This window comes from Mytilus trossulus, chromosome 1, assembly GCF_036588685.1.
Source record: "Mytilus trossulus isolate FHL-02 chromosome 1, PNRI_Mtr1.1.1.hap1, whole genome shotgun sequence".
Taxonomy (NCBI): Eukaryota; Metazoa; Mollusca; class Bivalvia; order Mytilida; family Mytilidae; genus Mytilus; species Mytilus trossulus.
Genome location: NC_086373.1, coordinates 12,551,200 through 12,570,344, shown reverse-complemented (window position 1 = coordinate 12,570,344; position 19,145 = coordinate 12,551,200). Strand labels below are relative to the sequence as shown.

The following is a 19,145-nucleotide window of genomic DNA, read 5'->3' as shown; positions in this document are numbered from 1 at the left end:
GGTTTTAGCAGTAACCTACTTTTTATTTTTCTACACAGCGAGTAAAGATTAGTCATGTTGATTCATCGAGGCTTTGAAGAATTTTGTCTGTTTAGAAATTTCCGATCTTATTAAACTGTAAATATGTTAGTTTTCAACAAATTTATTTTCTTTAATAAAATAATCGAAGAAGTAGGGTCTTGGGTGTTTTAAAAGCTTATTTATATTCGCAGAATAACTTTTCTGATTATGTAGCGGTCAAAATCGGAAGCTTCAGATATCACTTGGCTCTTTCAATAAGAATTAATTAATTTTTCATGTATTGTTGGTAAGCTGGTTAGTTGATGTTTGTTTTTACTTTTGAACCATTTTTCTTTCGTATGCTTACAGTTGCATTATTTTGGACAATAGTGGATTTATTGTAATGCATCCTCACTTCAAACAATCTGAGGTTGAATCCGACTTTCATGAACCTAAACATATTACGGTCAAGGTAAGCTTTACTTGAAATACCTTTATTTACTAGGTAGGTATGGATAGGTATAAATGAGCATTTACATAAGCAGTTATTTTGGGAAAACATAATATATATAATATCAAGAGATGTAATTATAAGTTCTTACCCAGGTAAATAATAGGAAATCACAATCACTTCAATTAGTTTTGAATATTAAGACGTGTAGTTTCTGTGAAAGCTTATGCCACAAATTTCCTTATTCTGTTAATTCTAGATAACAAAGCCTAAGAATGTCAATATTTGGCTCACATGACTTTTGAATAAGTATCATGATAGGTTTATACTTCCTTTTCACTCATTTAAACATTGTGCAATTTTTAATTTTAAATATTTTCAATCTGGTAAATGAGATTGATTGTGATTTTTTAAAAACATCTAGTCAGGCATTCCTGATTACTCAAGGTAATGATATATCAGATATTCTTAAATAAAGTGTGTAAATAGTTCTATCTGCCACCTTCGAAATTTAAAGAGTTCAAAGACTTTTCAATCATCATTCATATCTACTATCAATTGTTTAGCAATCAAAATATAACTTACTTAATAAACTTATTATTGCAATTATCTTTAGGAACATGGTATTGCAGAACTGTTGAAAGGTAAAGGAGTGCTGAATCCGGTACAATGCCAAGATTTCTCTGTTAACACAAATCTGCAGTCTTATAGGGTAAAACTTATACTATCTTATAACAACAACGAAATATATATTTGCTAAATTAGTTTTGTAATTGTACATACCAAACCATTATGTTTTGTATTAAGAAAATGTATTGTGTTTCTCATATTGTTCACAAAATAATATCTTAAAAAAAAACTATCTGTTTTTCTTAATTTGTATAGCAATTAATTAAACTGAATGTTTGAATTACAGAAAATTGAAAACATGTTTATATTTGGTAATGCATTATAGATAAGTTTCACATTTCTTTAATAACAATTACTAAAATTAAAATTTAAAGAGTATTAGTACTCTGGTAAACATACTTTTTCCATTCTCTATTGTATGTGTTGTTGTTTTTTGAAATTTAGAATTAGTCAGTTTTGTTTAAAAAAGATATGAATAGATTTTGTTAAAAATTTATATGAACATCATTTTGATAAAAATCGTTTCTCTAGCAATAAGATGCACTAGTACTGAAAAGGTCTTAAACTAAAACCGTTAAGTTTTATTCATTGTTATTTTCAAACATGTCCTTGTTGTAAATTAAATTAGGTTATTTTTATACATGTGGTTGCAGTTGATCTAGAACTATATTTCCTTTCTGACTACTGTTCAATTTGGTGTAGCGTTGTACATGTGGAATGCAGCTACTAACCCGTCTGAACATATACTGAACATATCTTAGGCCGTTTTCACACCTCACGCCATGTACAATAAACTGTTTACAATTAGTTCAATGTAATGCACACTGGTTTCACATTAAATTTGTTCACATCTATACACCTTGTTTAATTACCTGTACATAAGATTTGTTCACACCTGTAAACTTTATTTCATTCAAATGTTTATTACACGTAGAACCGAAAGCAAATTTTTGGGACAATTTTTTTAGCAGTTAGGGGACTTCAAAAAGGGGTGGGGATGTTTTTTTTTCTTGAAAAATAATCTGATCCTCAATTTGATAGAAATAAGTATTCTGGTCATACCGATGATAAAAAAAAATATCCTGAATCAACCCGGAGCTTCCCCATACATTATAGTGTTAAATATTGAAAAAAATTAGATTGATAGCATCGAAAAAAGTGAAAAAAGGTTCGCGCGAAAATAAAATTGACACAGACCCCCCTTTTTTTAAAGTTATGAGGTTGCTCCTTTATGAAAGCCATTTTGGTGGTTTGCAGTAGTTTAAGTTACTAAAGATATCTCGCTTAAGCATTGAAAAACGAAGACTGTTTTAACGTGCCTACAGACGAAGAAAAAGGATTCAGATATTACTTATCCTTACATTTCTATTTTTTCTGTTTTGGGTTGGTATTTTCTTCCAAAGAGTGTTTGGCAAAAAGAAGGGGGGGATGTTTTTTTTTCTTGAAAAATAATCTGATCCTCAATTTGATAGAAATAAGTATCCTGGTCATACCGATGATAAAAAAAATTATCCTGAATCAACCCGGAGCTTCCCCATACATTATAGTGTTAAATATTGAAAAAAATTAGATTGATAGCATCGAAAAAAGTGAAAAAAGGTTCGCGCGAAAATAAAATTGACACAGACCCCCCTTTTTTTCAAGTTAAGAGGTTGCTCCTTTATGAAAGCCATTTTGGTGGTTTGCAGTAGTTTAAGTTACTAAAGATATCTCGCTTAAGCATTGAAAAACGAAGACTGTTTTAACGTGCCTACAGACGAAGAAAAAGGATTCAGATATTACTTATCCTTACATTTCTATTTTTTCTGTTTTTGGTTGGTATTTTCTTCAAAAGAGTGTTTGGCAAAAAGAAGGGGGGGGGGGGGGGGCTAATGGTATATTTTTTTTAATTCTGAGTGTTTTTTAACGGATCTGAGATACTAGACAAACAAATCAATTAACCTCACACTTTTTTTAATAATGCATTTATGAGTGAATCTTTGTTTGAGTAAAGACCAGTTAAAAATATCTCTGTGTACGTCTAGTCGATACGGGAAGACCATTTTAAATAATTTATTTGTTCGGAAATGATGATGCTTTGAGTTGTTATACTGGGTTAATAAAGCTACATTAACATGGTTAAGTGTTTTTATAACAAATAAATTTATTAAATTTTTCAAATATTTCTGTAAAGAACTTTATTTATAATTGTTATTAAATATCAATATTATTCAAAATTTGTTTCTTCTTAAAATATGCATGCTAAAATTAATGTTCTAAATGCCTAGTTTTGTGTACACTAAACCTGCAATAAACAGCCTACATTACATGTAACTATCGACTGCATTTAGACAAAACAGGATTTAAACTTCATGTAAACTTTGAGTTTTATCAATGGGAACGTAATTGTGTTTAGTTTACGTGTGAGTTACACTAACACAACACTGCGTTTATGTCAATGTGAACATGACCTTATTTTACAATACAATTGACAATAGATGATCACTTTGATATGCATTTAGAGTCTAGCTTGATTCTTTCCTTACATTTCAGCTGTTAAATTATTACTGATGTAGTATAACTGACATAGGTTATTCAAAACTTATCCATGTGGCTTCAATTTTGCATAAAATATTCTTTCAGTCTAAATAAGTATGTTCTAAATAAAGCTAAAATATCTCCACAAGATGCAAACTTATTTCATGTATAATATTTGCTATATAATGCTAAAATATCGCTTTCCCATGATTTTCATTAGAGAGTCTAAAAGAAAATTAAAGGAAAAAACATTATAATAACAGTAATTGTATAATTTGAATGAGTGTATTCCTAGAAGTAATTGGTCAAACAATTGCAAAAGAAATTCAACAAATTTGAAGGAAAAAGAGTAAAAAACATTTACTGACATTTGATATTTTAGAAATATATACATGTTTTTTTCTTCTTGCAGAGTATTTAGTTGTATGTTGTATACTATGAAAGCTTGAATTTCTTCTATATATATTGTCGAAAAGACCTATTTTTATCTCTTTATTTCTAGTGGAAGATAACTCTTTATAATTTGTTTTTGCTCTTGTGGAAATCCGAATTACATTATAATTTCCTTACCTTGATTTATATTTATTGATTCATTCCACGTTCACATTGTTATGCATATAGAAATATCAAAATCATAGTTGAATTTACAGATTTTTTTAAGTATATCCATTTATATTTGAAAACTCGTTCAATTTTCAAGTTTCGCTATTTGAATTAAATTTAAAATATTTTTCTATTTTATTAACGTTTTGGGAAATTTTCTTCACATTTTTCTCTCTTCATAAGAGTTTTTCTATTTTCATTTTATATTCTGTTAAATATCTCATGATATGCATCCCAAATAAACATGTGCAGAATCTTTAAATAATGCAGAATTTCCTGAATTGTAATTTTCCGTCATTATATTCAACATAATTATCCTCCCTCAAATATCATGGAATATTTTAATCATGTTTTTCATTGGATCATTTGATTTTATTATATTCATAGTATTCCTATTTATATTTATGTTTCATTTCCTATGATATATTTCCAAATTGAACAATATAAGATCTAGAACTTTTTAATGATTATTTCCAATTTCACATTCACATAAAAATTACCCTCACGAAAGGAATATATTGGAAATATACTTTTTTTCACTATATCACTATATAAACCTATATCCACTGCAGAAATTTAATATTTGATTTCATTTCCATAATATTTATCAAACAAAATTGTATGCACATTAAATCCAATAGATTTCAAACATTGAAAAAAACATCCAAAAAGAAAACCTTTAACTGGAAATATGAAGAAAAGTACAACATATCCATCTGTAAATTGAAATTGAAAAGACCTAAATAGCTATATATTGTTTCACTTACTCCTGGACAACACTTATATAAAAAGGTTAAAATTTGAAAGAATCATTTATTATGTAAAAACAGTTTTAATTTTCATACATATTAACATGCGGTTTACAAAACGTTTTACTGATTTAGGATTTTTAGTAAAATTTAGATAAATTATCAGTTATGGAATTTAAAAGGATAAAACCAAAAATATTTTCTTCCCTATTAATTTCTTAGTAGAATAATCCTAGGTGAAGAAAATGTTTATGATAAAAAGCTGCTGTAAGGTTGGGGTAGGTGAATAAAGACTTTACAGGTAGCATCAAGGTAGACTCAACTCTATCAATACCAACTGGTCAATTTAGAGGTTTCATTTGTATTGTCAAAATACAAACTGGTTGAATAATAGGCAAAGTTATACAGTTACACCCATTGTCAGGTCACAGTATTTGAGTTCGGCAAATTCTCTGAAATATAGAGAGGTTGAGTCTTAGTATTAACCGAAAGACTGATAATGACCTAAAAAATAATTGTTCTGTCTTTTAAAAGTATGTACTCAGTCATTATAGAATATTTTTACGGTATAAAGTATTTGCAAAAATGTAACTCATACCTGTAAATAATCCATTAAGACCTTTTGTTAGTGTTTTGTTTAACTGTACACAGGTATTCTTGCCAAGACAATTTGCTAGTGGATTGGATTTTAAAGATACTAATAATGAATTTGAGATGAGACCAGTTGCTGACAGTAATTTGTTTATAATCAGATTACAGTCGACATCGACACCATCAGGCACATGTACTTGTGTAAGTTAAATCTGCTTCTTGATACTATTACTCTCGATGTGTGCCCTCTTATGTTTTAATCGGTTGCTATCATTCAAAGAAAGTGGGGACAATTCTTTTGATATATAGCTTTTCTGAAGTAGCTATTTTATAACGAATAAAAGAAAACAAGTTTCAGTTCTGAGATAAGAACTACTTCAAATGCCACTACCGTTCAATCAGAAGCAAACGACAAAATAAACTATATCTACAAAACACAACAAGACTAAATACTGCGCAAAACGAACCCATTAAGACGTACACAAATTCTTTCATCTAGAAGGAAACATTCAAATCGAGACATATACATCAGCGACTTTTGTTTTCTATTTTCACAAGATTTGAAAAGAAAAAAAGCAAGGCTTATTGAACTTTTCTTCTTTTTCGTAAAAGGACATGTGCATTCTTTTTTTTATATATATAAAATTGTTTTATCTTGAAATTTATACTACCTTAAAACATCTCTTTCCTTTTATTCCGCGTCATTTTCTTTGGTTATAACATAAACTAACATTTCAATAACGCTAGACACGAAGATGATTAAAAAATGAAGTGAAACATCAACAATTAAATCAATGTATACGTTTGGTCGAATTTGAAATTGAATACCAGCAGGTAATATTTTTAAACTATTCAAAGTGGTTCTTGTCCATTCGTTTTTTGATGCGTTTTGTTTTTTGATTTTGCCATGTGATTATGGACTTTCCAAATTGATTTTCCTCTGAGTTCAGTATTTTTGTGATTTTACTTTTTTCTTCACAGTTTTCAAGTTGGAGACTCATATGAATGACTATTCGGCCTGTGTTATTCTCATTGTTGAAAACCTTGTGGTACCTTATAATAACCACTGCTTCTATGTTATGCCAAGATTTCTCATGGGAATTAAGAAGTTATGTTGGCAAATAAGCAATCGATAAAGCGATGTCGTAATTATTAAGGATAACTGCAGCTTGCATTGTCGTTTAAATCGTTAGACCAATTACCATCATTTGGTTTGGAAAATGGAAAATAACACTTCCGTGGCGATAAAAGGCGAATAGTTGGGGGGAATGCAGAACTAGCAAGTCGATGGTTTTATAATCAGAATCGGATACATATATTGACTCTTCCCTTCATTAATCAAATTTCTGATGGAAAGTTATTAACTTCGTGATATACGGTGGCCGGCCAGGCGTAAGGACGTATGGGTTGGTGGGTGGATGATCCGGCGGCTTACATTCTGTGTACTATAAAATAAATGAAAAATGCTTTGACCCAATTTTTTTTTAATATATTGTTTCCGGTGACTAAATGAAATTCGAGATTGATTTTTACGATGTTAATTTTTATCGTTGTAAAGTTGTTAGCCCTTTCGTAGTGAAAGTGATATATAAAGGCAACAGTAGTATACCGCTATTCAAAACAAGAAGATGTCATATGATCTCGAATGTGACAACTCTTCATACTAGACAAATGACGACTATGAAATTATATGTCACCGTAACGACATTCAACAATCATTCAAACCCATACTGCATAGTAAGCTATTAAAGGCCCCGAAAAAAATGTAAAACACTGACGGACAGCTTAATGTATGTACAATAAAAAATGAACGAAAAAACAACAGGGACAGATGCATACAAAATGGGGCCAGGTTATACATGTTAACGGGCTCCATGTTTTCCCCTTACCAACTGGATAGTGTTGAAACTATACATCATACGAAAAAAATACAAAAATCAGTTGAAAAGGATTTTACTCATCAGATCAATACACAGCACAAATACAAGTAATACAAACAGAGTGGACGTGGCGATTGCAAGATACTCATACGTCCCAACAACAAAACCTACATTAAATACAAAGTTAAGAGTACTCACAGTTACTGGCAACAAGTTCAATGGCGAAAACAACTAATGCAAAATATCAGGCCCAGATTAACTTTTACCATTCCATTTATGAACCCTACAAACATTTTTTTTTTCTTTCGGCTTATCCTGTTTGGGGGTTTAAACTTGCAACTGTCATATTAATGCAGGAAAGTCCAGACTGCAATCCATCTGACATTTTCTGAGTTGTTATTACTACGTTTTCTTTTATGAATTTAGGATGGATCAAAGACCCCGGATGTCGTAAAATGCAAGAACTCCTGTCAATGTTTGTGTCATGAACCTATAATATATGATGTTTGCTCAAACAGTTATAAAACTGAGCAAGTACAAACTACATTTATTACTTTAATTTACAACGATACATACATTCAAAGAAATAAATCACTAAAAGCACTAAAAGCATGCTATGTACACTTTAAGGTCATAGTAATCCTGTCTTTTAAAAATCTCCGATTTACACACAGCCTTTCTTTTCACCATATATATTATAAATTTTGCAACCTAAAAGATAATTCTATGCGTACTTTTATCACTTTAATAAACAACATTTAGGGCAATAAATGCTCAGGAAAATTTTTGTATGTATAGTATTTGTATCAAAGCAAGTTTTGATATATCATTTGTGTACTCATATAAAACAAAGTATGTGAGTAAGTCATGGGTCATATCTGAAAACTGTTCATATTTTTTTAACTATCGTCGCGACACAATAAAAAAAACAATAACAAGTAACACATGTTTTCTAAATGACAGTCAAAAAGTGATATCATAACTAGAAGGAAAGAGGTATTTCAAACATTAAGGAGGCTCGCGGGTCTAAATCATTTTTTTTTATTTGATATAAGATTTCGCTAACTTTTTCTATAAATGAACTTTATCTTCTGCCTAATGGAAAAATGAAATAAAAAAGAGGGGTCACCGATCATTTACGCTCACAATCTGCCTTCGAAAGAAACATACATTTTTGTAAAGGTACTGTTTTTCTGTTTAACTAATAGGAGAAAAAGAAGTAATATCGAAATAAAAAAAAGAACCTAATTACAGAAATCGCTTAAATTTAACAATTATTTAGTTTATGATTAGCTTTTTTGAAAACAATAATAAAAAATATAGGTCACCGATGAGTAAAAAAAGATATTTCAATTATAATGCCAAAAAAATAGCATTTTTGCACCAAAGGGAGTTAATTTCGAGCTTTTTCAATGATATCTACATTTTAAAAGTCAGCTTGGGCCAAAACGAATTATTTTTTTGAAATGATATTTGTGCTATATGATAAAGTAACAACTACTAAAGGTAATTTATAAAATTTGTAATAAAAATTAAATGAAAATCTTATACCCGCGAGCCTCCTTAAATTAGTCAAAGATAAATCAACAAATTGGTCAATGAAACACTACACAAAAATAAAATACAGTTAACAATGTTAAACAATGCAGAAATTGAGGTACATGCTATAATGCAACTATTATTTCCGATATCAGCACGTCAGTAGACAACAATCAAAGGGTTTGCATTGTAATGATTGAAAAGAAATTGAAATTGTCAGTTCGATCAATTAATATATATGTAAATTGCATTGACTAAATACGTATTTTAATGAACAGGCACTGGGAAAAGTCAAGTTAACTGAAGCACAAGTATATATGGTTTATCACACTTATTTATCGTAAGATCGTTCGCTACCTCTGATAAAAGAAAATATTAGTTATAAATGAAACACTTTAAGGTTATAGTAATCATTTCTTTTAAAATGATAGTGTTTTAAAAGAGAAAAGCCTATAGATCTACAACGACTAGTTTTTTGTAGTTGCAATAACTTTTGTCCTTCACTTCTAAATTTCTATTTTCAGATCAGCCAGTTCACCATGCAGTGCTAGAATTCCAGACACATCTGGTAAAAACGAGCCTGATGATACCGATGGACTGAAAGCATGCTATGTACCAACTTGTTATAAGAAGACGAACAGACAGTAAGATTTGGATTTATGACACTCCACAGTTGTCTTTTGTGAAACTCCCAAATTATGTAATAGGGTTGTGTATTTTCTTTGTTCTATTGTGTCTTTCATTCTGTCAGTAGAATCAAATCATTAAAGACATACGATACAGTTTTGATCCTGTATTTACAGTTTGATGAAAATTTTCATATTGGCTATTTTTTGCCTGATTAAATCAATTATGTAATAAAAAAAAATACCTCCATATGCTACTTTTTGAGTTAAATGAGGTCGAAATTTTGTATATTAGCTCAAAATTCGGATTTGTGGCCGTATTTTTTCTTTCAAAAGAAAGACATAACTTTTTTTGTTTCAAAAGATAAATACAAAATATTTTTTGTTCAATAAATTGTTATTTCTGTATTTTATAAGTATCCTAAAAATGTATGTAACCTCGTCAACTACCCATCCTAAACAAAAAGTATGCATTATTCAAATATTTTCAATGGAAAGGTTTTCAGGTGCCTTCAACCTATTGTTAGTGGAAAACATTACAAATAAACACATCATATATACCAGGATTGAATGATTTATTTGACATTGAAATATTCAACTGAAAGGAATCGGCAGAATTAAATGTAAGAAAAGTCACCTTGCAATAGTTAAAATATACTAAGTTGGACTACTGAATTAATTTTGATAATGAAATATCAGTATGTTTATGTTATTACTGCAGTACTGACTGCTGATTTGTTGATACTTTTCGAAACAATGAGTCCACTGGCAAAAGAATCGACCCAGTGGTAGTGATAAATATAATGGTACATAACTTCCTTCATCAGATAGGCATTTCGACAAGTAATGTCTCCACAGTTGTTCAAGAACCAAAAACGTTTGAAAATCTAGACATTATAGTAACGTTGAAGGGCTTATTAGATTAAAAAGGGACTCAGAAAAAGAAATATGAGCTTTACTTGAGAAAGAAACATTCTAAAGTTTTCAGATATTGATAGAATTAGGTATAAACCAAGTTAAATCAAATTATATCTGGTTTGTTTAAATTTCAGTACCATTGTCCCAGTGAAATAGTTTTCGTTCTTATCTCGGAAAGTGATACTTTGGATGTAATTTTTGTTTAAATACTAGCCTAGCCTAAAATCATAACATATGATATAGTCATGTTCTCTGTTCATAATTAAAGAATGTATATTTACGTGTGTGATTGGGAGATGAGTACATTTGATGTTAGCTGTGTCCTTTTAATCATCAGCTCAATGACTTTCACCATTTCTGTTCAGTGATATTGTCTAAAGATGGATAATAATTAGAACGAAAACGATCGCGAACTATTATTCTTATAGTGTATTTTTGTGGATTGTTGAGGTAGCCTACAGTTGTTCACCTCTTATAGTCAATCGGTCTCTGGTTTACAGTTTTCTCATACGGCCATTTGTCCATGCCAATTAATAATAATCATTGTAACAAATTGTTTGTAATTATACTGCTCTTTTAGGGCGTCCTTGATTCACAATAAAAAATATTGTATTGTATTGTATTGTATTGTATTGTATGTATACTTGAAGGAGAATCTCGTAAAATTATCGAAGTTTAATTTTAGAGACTGTTATAGCGAAGCTGAGTGCACATGGTGCGAGTATACAGACACTCTACAACAAATTGCTATCCCATGCTGTAGGCTAAAAGAAGATTGTTATTTTGGTAAAACAAAGCCCGATAAAAGAGATACATGTGGTATGTGTTATAACTGACGTTGAAAACAGCTATTACTTTAGTGTTTTCCCAATATTTAAACGAAACAAACAGTTATTGCTTTACGTGATACATATGTTAAACATAACGGAGACATTAATTTGAATGTGTTCAATGCATTTTTGTGTTAACTTTGACGTTTTTAGATGAAAAATATTAATTATCGATTAATGAACTATTTACGATTATGATATTTCAGTCAACCTCTCCTTGTCTCCTTGAAGCAATGGGCTCTGAACTATCGTGAGAAAAAGGTTTCACCCTAGAACGGGGATTTCTTAGCAGATATTTAAGCAATATGATAATTAAGGATGTTTTAAAACTACCATGGCCGGTCTCACAGTGTTAACCAATTCTTTAAAACTGTCAGGAAGCACACTATATAGGGGAAAAAACGTAACAGTTCTTTGCTATCACTGTTTTTCTCGGCAACATTACATACGATGCAATGTTGAAACCGATCATGGCAACAAAAGTTTACACGTCCCTAACTAGAGTAACCCAAGCCATGTTAACGAGGGTGTGGTTACAAAAGGGAAAAAAATAGGTCAACTTTATTTGGTATATGAATTGATTGCCAGGTGTATATAAAATTGAGAATGGAGAGTAAGAATGTGTCAAAGAGAAAATAACCCAACCAAAGCACATGGAACAGCTGAAGGCCACCATGGGGTCTCTCATATACCGAGAAATTATCATTTGACCATGACCTCATTTTCATGGTTCATTGGTCCTATTTTAGTTTTTATTAGTTTTTAGTTTAATGCTTAAGTTTGTTTCTCAAATACTGTATGCAATAGGTCAACTATATTGTAAATAGATATAGAAAGATGTGGTATGAGTGCCAATGAGACAACTCCCTATCCAAGTCACAATTTATAAAAGTAAACCATTATAGATCAAGGTACGGTCATCAGCAAATTTAATCCTTTGTTTATTTATGATCATTGTCATTTTGCATAGTTTCCTTTGTAACCTTTTCAGACATCAGACACAGACTTCTTGTAAACTGAGTTTTCCTGTGCGTATTGTTGTGCCTTTTTTTACATTGCAATTGGCTAGAGGTAAAGGGGAGGGTTGATATTTAAAAAAAAAAAGAACATGTTTAACCACGCCACATTTTTGCATCCGTCCCAAGTCGAGTCTCTGGCCTTTTATAGTCTTGTGTGATTTTTAGTTTTTGTTTCTTTATATATTTTCGGAGTTTAGTATGACATGACGTCTATCATCACTGAACTAGTTAACATGTGTGTATAGGGGCCAGGTGATGCACGCCTCTGGTAGCGGGAATTTCTCACTGCATTGAATATCCATAGGTTGCCTTCGGCTGATATCTGTTGTTTGGTCAAGTTGTGGTTTCTTTGACATTTTTCAGATTTCCATTCTCGATTTATTATGGTATGGAATGATTGCAAAGTGTACATGTATTTCCAGTGTGATGTTTCTGTCCTTACTTCAATTCATGGATCTAATTAGGGTTATGCTATAGTTGTTGTCAAGCTTTATATTCAGAACTACCAACTTAAAATCAATGGTAAGAAAAGACGACGAGACATTGCAGCGTATGCACTCTTGCTATTTTTAGTTGATTGTTTTGTTATAACTACACAAGTAGGTTGATTGTTAATTGCTTATTTTGCAGACTATTTTTATTTATAAGAAATCAATTTTGCGGAAAACTAAATTTGTCATTTATTTTAGCGGCAATTTCAACACCAAACCAATCAGAAGGCATTGGTTCAAATGGAATAATAGGGATAGTCATTGGATCAGTGGTTGCTGGAATAATACTAACTCTTGTTGTGTTTGGTGGGGTAAAGTATTTCAAAATGTGTGATAGACCAAATGAGATTGATCCATATATAGATGCTATTGGTGATCATGAACTTCCTCAGTATACAGAGAAACAAGAAAGTAAAGGTTCCGAATCCATGGGCAAGGCTGATCAAAACTTTTACGATGGTTTTCATTAAAGAAATTGGTCGAACATTGAAGTTTACAATCATTATATCCGACAGGATGTGTATCTGAAACCAATTGATACTGTATTGTATATACCTATATTGTTTAATTCAAATGTGCTATAATTTCAAGTGATTGATGTCAGGTATTTTTATTACTTAATAATCTAATTTTGGATGTAACGCGTCTTCTGATTGGCTGGCGTTGTTTTTTATCAGCCCAAAGGCATAATTCAGTCATGTGACCGTGACGTCATGAACGTTTTTTCATAGTTTTCTACGGTTTAAAATTGAATTTAGAATTAAATTAAAAGAAATGACTGTAATATTTTTTCAAAATAACATAAAAAATGTGGTGCACACTGTTAAATAACCCGCTACTTAATTCCATAAGTGTAAAAGCGACGCCCAAACCCTATATGGAATAAACTGACCCATATATATAATACGGTTGGGGTCACTAGTACACTGTGTAACGAATTAATCTTACCAGCTAGCTTAACATGTGCTATTTAGACTAATGGACTATCAAAGTGAACAAGTCTCCAATATAAAGGGCCAACTTCTATTGTCTATACAAAAAGGGCAAACAATAACAACTTTTACTTTAAATTTGTTTTCTGCATATATTTCATAAATTTCGTCACCTGTTTAACAGGAATAATGCTTTTTTTTTTATTTAAAGGGACGTAACTCCACTAATACCCTGTATTGGAATAAACCAATCATACTAACCATATATTAAATTTACACAGATCTCCAGACAATCGCATTCAATCAATCATATTACTAGAACTGTATCATCGAGAAACTTGAATTTATTCTAATCTGAGTAAAAGGTTATAGAAGTAAAAAGTAAAAACACAAAAATACCGAACTCCGAGGAAAATTCAAAAAGGAAAATCAAAAATCAAAAGGCAAAATCAAAAGTCCAAACACATCAAACGAATGGGTAACAAGAAGACGTGGTATGAGTGTCAATGAGAAAATCCTCCATCCAGTAAAAATTTGGAAATGTAAACCATTATAGGTCATAGAACGGTCTTCAACACAGAGTCTTGGCTAACAAAGAAAAGCAAGCTATGAAAGGCCACAAAAATGACAAGTGTAAAGCAATTAAAACAGGACCATCAACGGTATAACCTTTATAAAATGAACGATACATACTGTTGAACCACATTAACAAATAACAACCATTGAGCATCATGTTCCTGACTAAGGACTGGTGTAAAAAGCAGCGGGCCGTTTAAACGTTTTATTTGATACCAACCATCATCCTCTTAGGAAACAATAGTGTAACTTTACAATATAAAATATATTTAAGTTTAATGAGAGTATTGATGTTGATTTTATGATTAGCACATATTTTGGTTCACATTCTTCTCAATGAACATTTGAAATTTTGACACCAGTAAATGACGAAATATACATTTGAACATATTCAGGATGAATTTGATTGCTACTTAGTAAATTCATTTACATAATATACTTTTTCATATATTGTTCATCCACTTATTTGTTAGATTTAGTTCGATCTATGTGGTGTTGTTTTTTTAGAGTTTAGTTTCATTTTATTTCTTTAAATCGCAATAGGCAAACCCAACATCCATATTGTTGAAGGCAGTACTATTATTTATACAGTATGTCATTGCCTTTATACCGTAATATATCGGGGCTATGAAATTCTTATCGGTTTAAGACTATTGCACATTGGGTCACAAATTTATCTTATCTTCTTATCACACCATTTATTTATCCTTTTTAACATGATAGATATCCTTTTAGTACGCTGTTTACCGAATTTATCCTGATTTTTTTTAAGCCATACCTTTAGTAATAAACATAGGGAAGCAACCAAAAAACAATGGGCTTTTTATTAAGTCACTTGTATAAGGGATATAGTTAGAAGTTATTGTTTAAAAAAATGCTCTTAAATATATTAGAACAACATCAGCCAATCGAATTGCAAAAAATAATTTTAAATCAGGATTATTTAGGTTTTAGATATATATTACTCGGGATTCAGCCAAATTTTACAACTTGAATGAATTGCGACACAAAACAAAAACAAAAATTGAGGAGGTCGGATCCTTACATCAGGTCAAATACAAACTAATGAGATTTGTAGAAATTGAGCTTTGTCTTGCGAAATTATCAGTGCTGTAACATATTAATGCTCTTTTTAGACACCAAAAATCAAAACAAGCAAGGTAATCTATGTATAAATAACTGGCGATTATACAAAAACACAGAATAAATATCTATACCCAATTTTTCAAAACTTGTTCTATTATTTCATTGACTCACTATACTAAGGGTTAGAGCTAAATATAAAGAATAAGTTGTCAAAATTAACTGTTTTTAAAAAATGATTGTTGCAAGCACCTGTTTACTGACAATGTAATATTCCCGATATTTTAATTATCAGCCTAAAAAAAGAATAAAGAATTCAAAAGATGTCTATTCATGAGATAAACATTACATGAGTTTCCAAAAAAATGAATTATACGAGTAAATGCTTTAATAAGTTGATGTAGCTTGTATTTGTAATAAGTTTTAATAAAATACATGAATGATATTTTAAATGTTTTTAAATTTCGAGTTTCGATTTGCTAAGATGTTTAAAACATTTATTCAAGGCCATTTTCAAATTGAAATTTAGAAAGTAAAATAGCATTACAACCTTCAAAGGTGTTTTATTGATCATACGAAAATAAACTCATCATAGATACCAGGACTAAAATTAGTATTTACGCCAGACGCGCGTTTCGTCTACAAAAGACTCAGCAGTGACGCTCGAATGCAAAAAAGATTAAAAGACCAAATAAAATACGAAGTTGAAGAGCATTGAGAACCAAAATTCCTAAAAGTTTTGCCAAATACAGCTAAGGTAATCTAAGCCTGAGGTAGAAAAGCCTTAGTATTTCAAAAAATTCCATATTTGTAAACAGTAAATTTATAAATATAACCATATCAATGACAATTCATGTCAGCACAAAAAGTGCTGACTACTAGGCTTGAACGTATTGATTTATCTTATAATCATTGTTTTTTCTCTAGGGTTATTTTAATACTGAAGAAATAAAAATCAATATGTGTATTTCGTACTTTGTGTCGGTCTGTTTTCTTAACCGTTATTCGTATTACAGAAAATAAAACAAACATATTAATTGACTCACTGATTATCAGGTTGTCCGCACGGTTATAGTGTATTAAGCTTAGTGTCGATGGAACACACGAACCAATAAGAAAAAGGCTTTATACTTAGTCGAACAACTGCTATTTAACAATATTATTAGTATGCAGACAACCAGATAATCAAATTGATGGGGTTATATTTGCGTATTTTGCATGATAGAAACAAGTGTTTTCTTTGTTTCAATGGCAAAAGAGAATAGATCTTGATAAGTTCTGGTCAAACTTTTTAACGTCGGTTCATTCATTTTTATGTCGGTGATATTTCTCGGACAGTAGGACGACATATAAAACTTGTTTTCAAATCTATATTGTACCGCTAGATATAATAATCAGATAGCATTATAATGTCAAAGCTTTTCATGGAAGGAAATGACTTCGGACCATAAGTAAGTGGAAGCCGCATTCTATTCTGCATATGAAAATGCCTGTACAAAGATAGTAATATGACCCTTATGATCCATTCGGTTGATGTGTTCCAGCTTTTAATTCTGTCATTTTTGGTCTGTTTGTTTTATTCAGATATTGTTGTCAATAAAAAAGGGAATTTTATGTAACCGTCATACAAACGAGATATTTAATTCGCTATGAAACAAGGTTTATTCTACCACTTTCTACATAAGAAAATGCCTGTACCAAGACATGATTATGGCATTTGTTATCAACTCGTTTGATGTGTTTGAGCTTTTTATTTTTCCATATATGTCTGGGGTTTTTTGTTCACACATCGTGTCAGCATAATTTAATTGTATGCAACTGTCATATAATTGAGAGGTTAGCTAACTATTTTACTAGGTTTTTCTCACCATTTTTTACATTAAAAAAATGTCTGTACCAGGTCTGGAAAAAGACTGTTGTTATGTTTTCGTTTGCTGTCTTTTAGCGTTTAATAATGTTTGTTAGTTTTATTCACTCTTCTCTAGTAATAAACTATAACTTTATGCTCACTGTCATACAATTAACTAATCATAGATACCAGGATTGAAATTTTGTTTTTGCGCAAGACACGCGTTTCTTCTACAAAAGGCTCATCAGTGACGTTCGAAAAAACAAAAGTTAAAAAGGCCAAATAAAGTTCGAAGTGGAAGAGCATTGAGGATCAAAACTTTTAAATTAAAGTTTTGCCAAATACAGCTAAGGTAATGTATTAAAAATTTCAAATTTTGCCAATTATGTCTGTTTGTTTTTTTAACTATAGTTGTCAATACAATGGAAGTTTATGCGACTGCCATACAATTATAGAATAGGCTAGTTTTGATGCACCAACTTTAACATACAAAATGCCTATACCAAGTCCGGAGTATGACAGTGTTATCAATTCGTGTGGTGTGTTTAGTGAGATTTAAATTTGCCATTTAATAAAGGATTTAATGTTTTGAAATTTCCTCTTCGTTCGGTATTTTTCTTTTTATATGCAGATTAAGTTGAGTTTATTGTTTGAGACAACTATTAAAGTATATACATAAAGAATATAATGTGCACTTGTCTGCATTAGCATATAGCTAACATGATTTATTGGTCATTATAATCTAAATATACTACTGATTTTTTTCGGTATCAAGAGGTTTACAGAACCTTACTTCCTTATTTTGTACGGAATATATAAACGTTATTTCTTCTTTTATATCCTTCCATAAAGGAAATATTAATGGTTGAATAAACAGAATAAGAAATTAAGTTCTATTCATTTCGGTCAAGCATGTTGCTTGACCTTGGATAAGTGTTTAGTCATTTGCTTCTACGCATTTTACTGTGAATTAGAGGACATGTGGGGTTATACCAATGAGAAAGTAATCGATTGGTACGAAGTCAAAAGGTGTTGAATATTATCTCACATAATAGTTCTAGTGACAAAAAATTTATATCGCTTTATCAAAAGACAATCCATCAAACGGTCTGAAACTCGGATATCGATGAATGTCCGTCACAGTATATTTCATGCATTCTGTATAAGCATTACAAGACTTCTTCGTCTTGTACAATAACTCAATACAGTGAATATCCGCACGACAGATACAATAGGATTTTTATCTCCGATTGCTATTAAAGCAATTGTTTTTTCTATCATGTGTTCGTTCCAATACAATGACAGTTGTAAGTGTGTAAAACAAAATTCAATATGTGTTACCTACACATCAGCTGTTCGATGGTCGGTCATAGGGTGTGTACAATCGTCATCAAACCTATACAAAATGTTAATGCTGTAACAGGAAAATAAACATGTTAGTACTCATTACTGCATCATATTAATTTTGTATTTATTAAATCATATATTGACGTAAACGATTATCCTAAAAATAAGAAAATAAATACCATACAACAACATATATATTTTTGGTCCATTGAATTTTTATATTTACCTTACTTGTCACCGTACAACTTTGAAAAAAAGTATAATTATGTTCTAATTCATAACTTCAAATCAACATACACTATTTACAAAAATAAACTCAACACCTTTGTATGAGATCAGGTGGCCGGACAGTGTGCAGCGAAGCTTTAATTGTATTAAAGCCAAAATATTAAATGTCCATTTGTTACTGCCTGCTTGGGCCGCCGCAGGTAACGAAAACAAAAACCAATGTACAGAGATAAAGGCAATTTTCATTATGTACTCAAAGACATATGATGAATCAATTTAAAGAATC

The 19,145-nt window shown here is 30.6% G+C and overlaps 1 protein-coding gene across 1 annotated transcript in view; it reads left to right on the top strand.

Annotated features, from left to right (window-relative positions):
• LOC134715498 (VWFA and cache domain-containing protein 1-like) overlaps positions 1-14,152 on the top strand; it is a 43,346-nt gene extending 29,194 nt beyond the window's left edge. Inside the window, exons 17-23 of the mRNA XM_063577706.1 lie at positions 370-472; positions 1,068-1,163; positions 5,602-5,742; positions 7,848-7,951; positions 9,485-9,604; positions 11,190-11,323; positions 13,043-14,152. Of these exons, the coding sequence (XP_063433776.1) occupies positions 370-472; positions 1,068-1,163; positions 5,602-5,742; positions 7,848-7,951; positions 9,485-9,604; positions 11,190-11,323; positions 13,043-13,314 (970 nt within the window). The 3' untranslated portion in view covers positions 13,315-14,152. The remainder of the gene's footprint in view (positions 1-369; positions 473-1,067; positions 1,164-5,601; positions 5,743-7,847; positions 7,952-9,484; positions 9,605-11,189; positions 11,324-13,042) is intronic.
• The last annotated feature ends 4,993 nt before the right edge of the window (positions 14,153-19,145 follow it).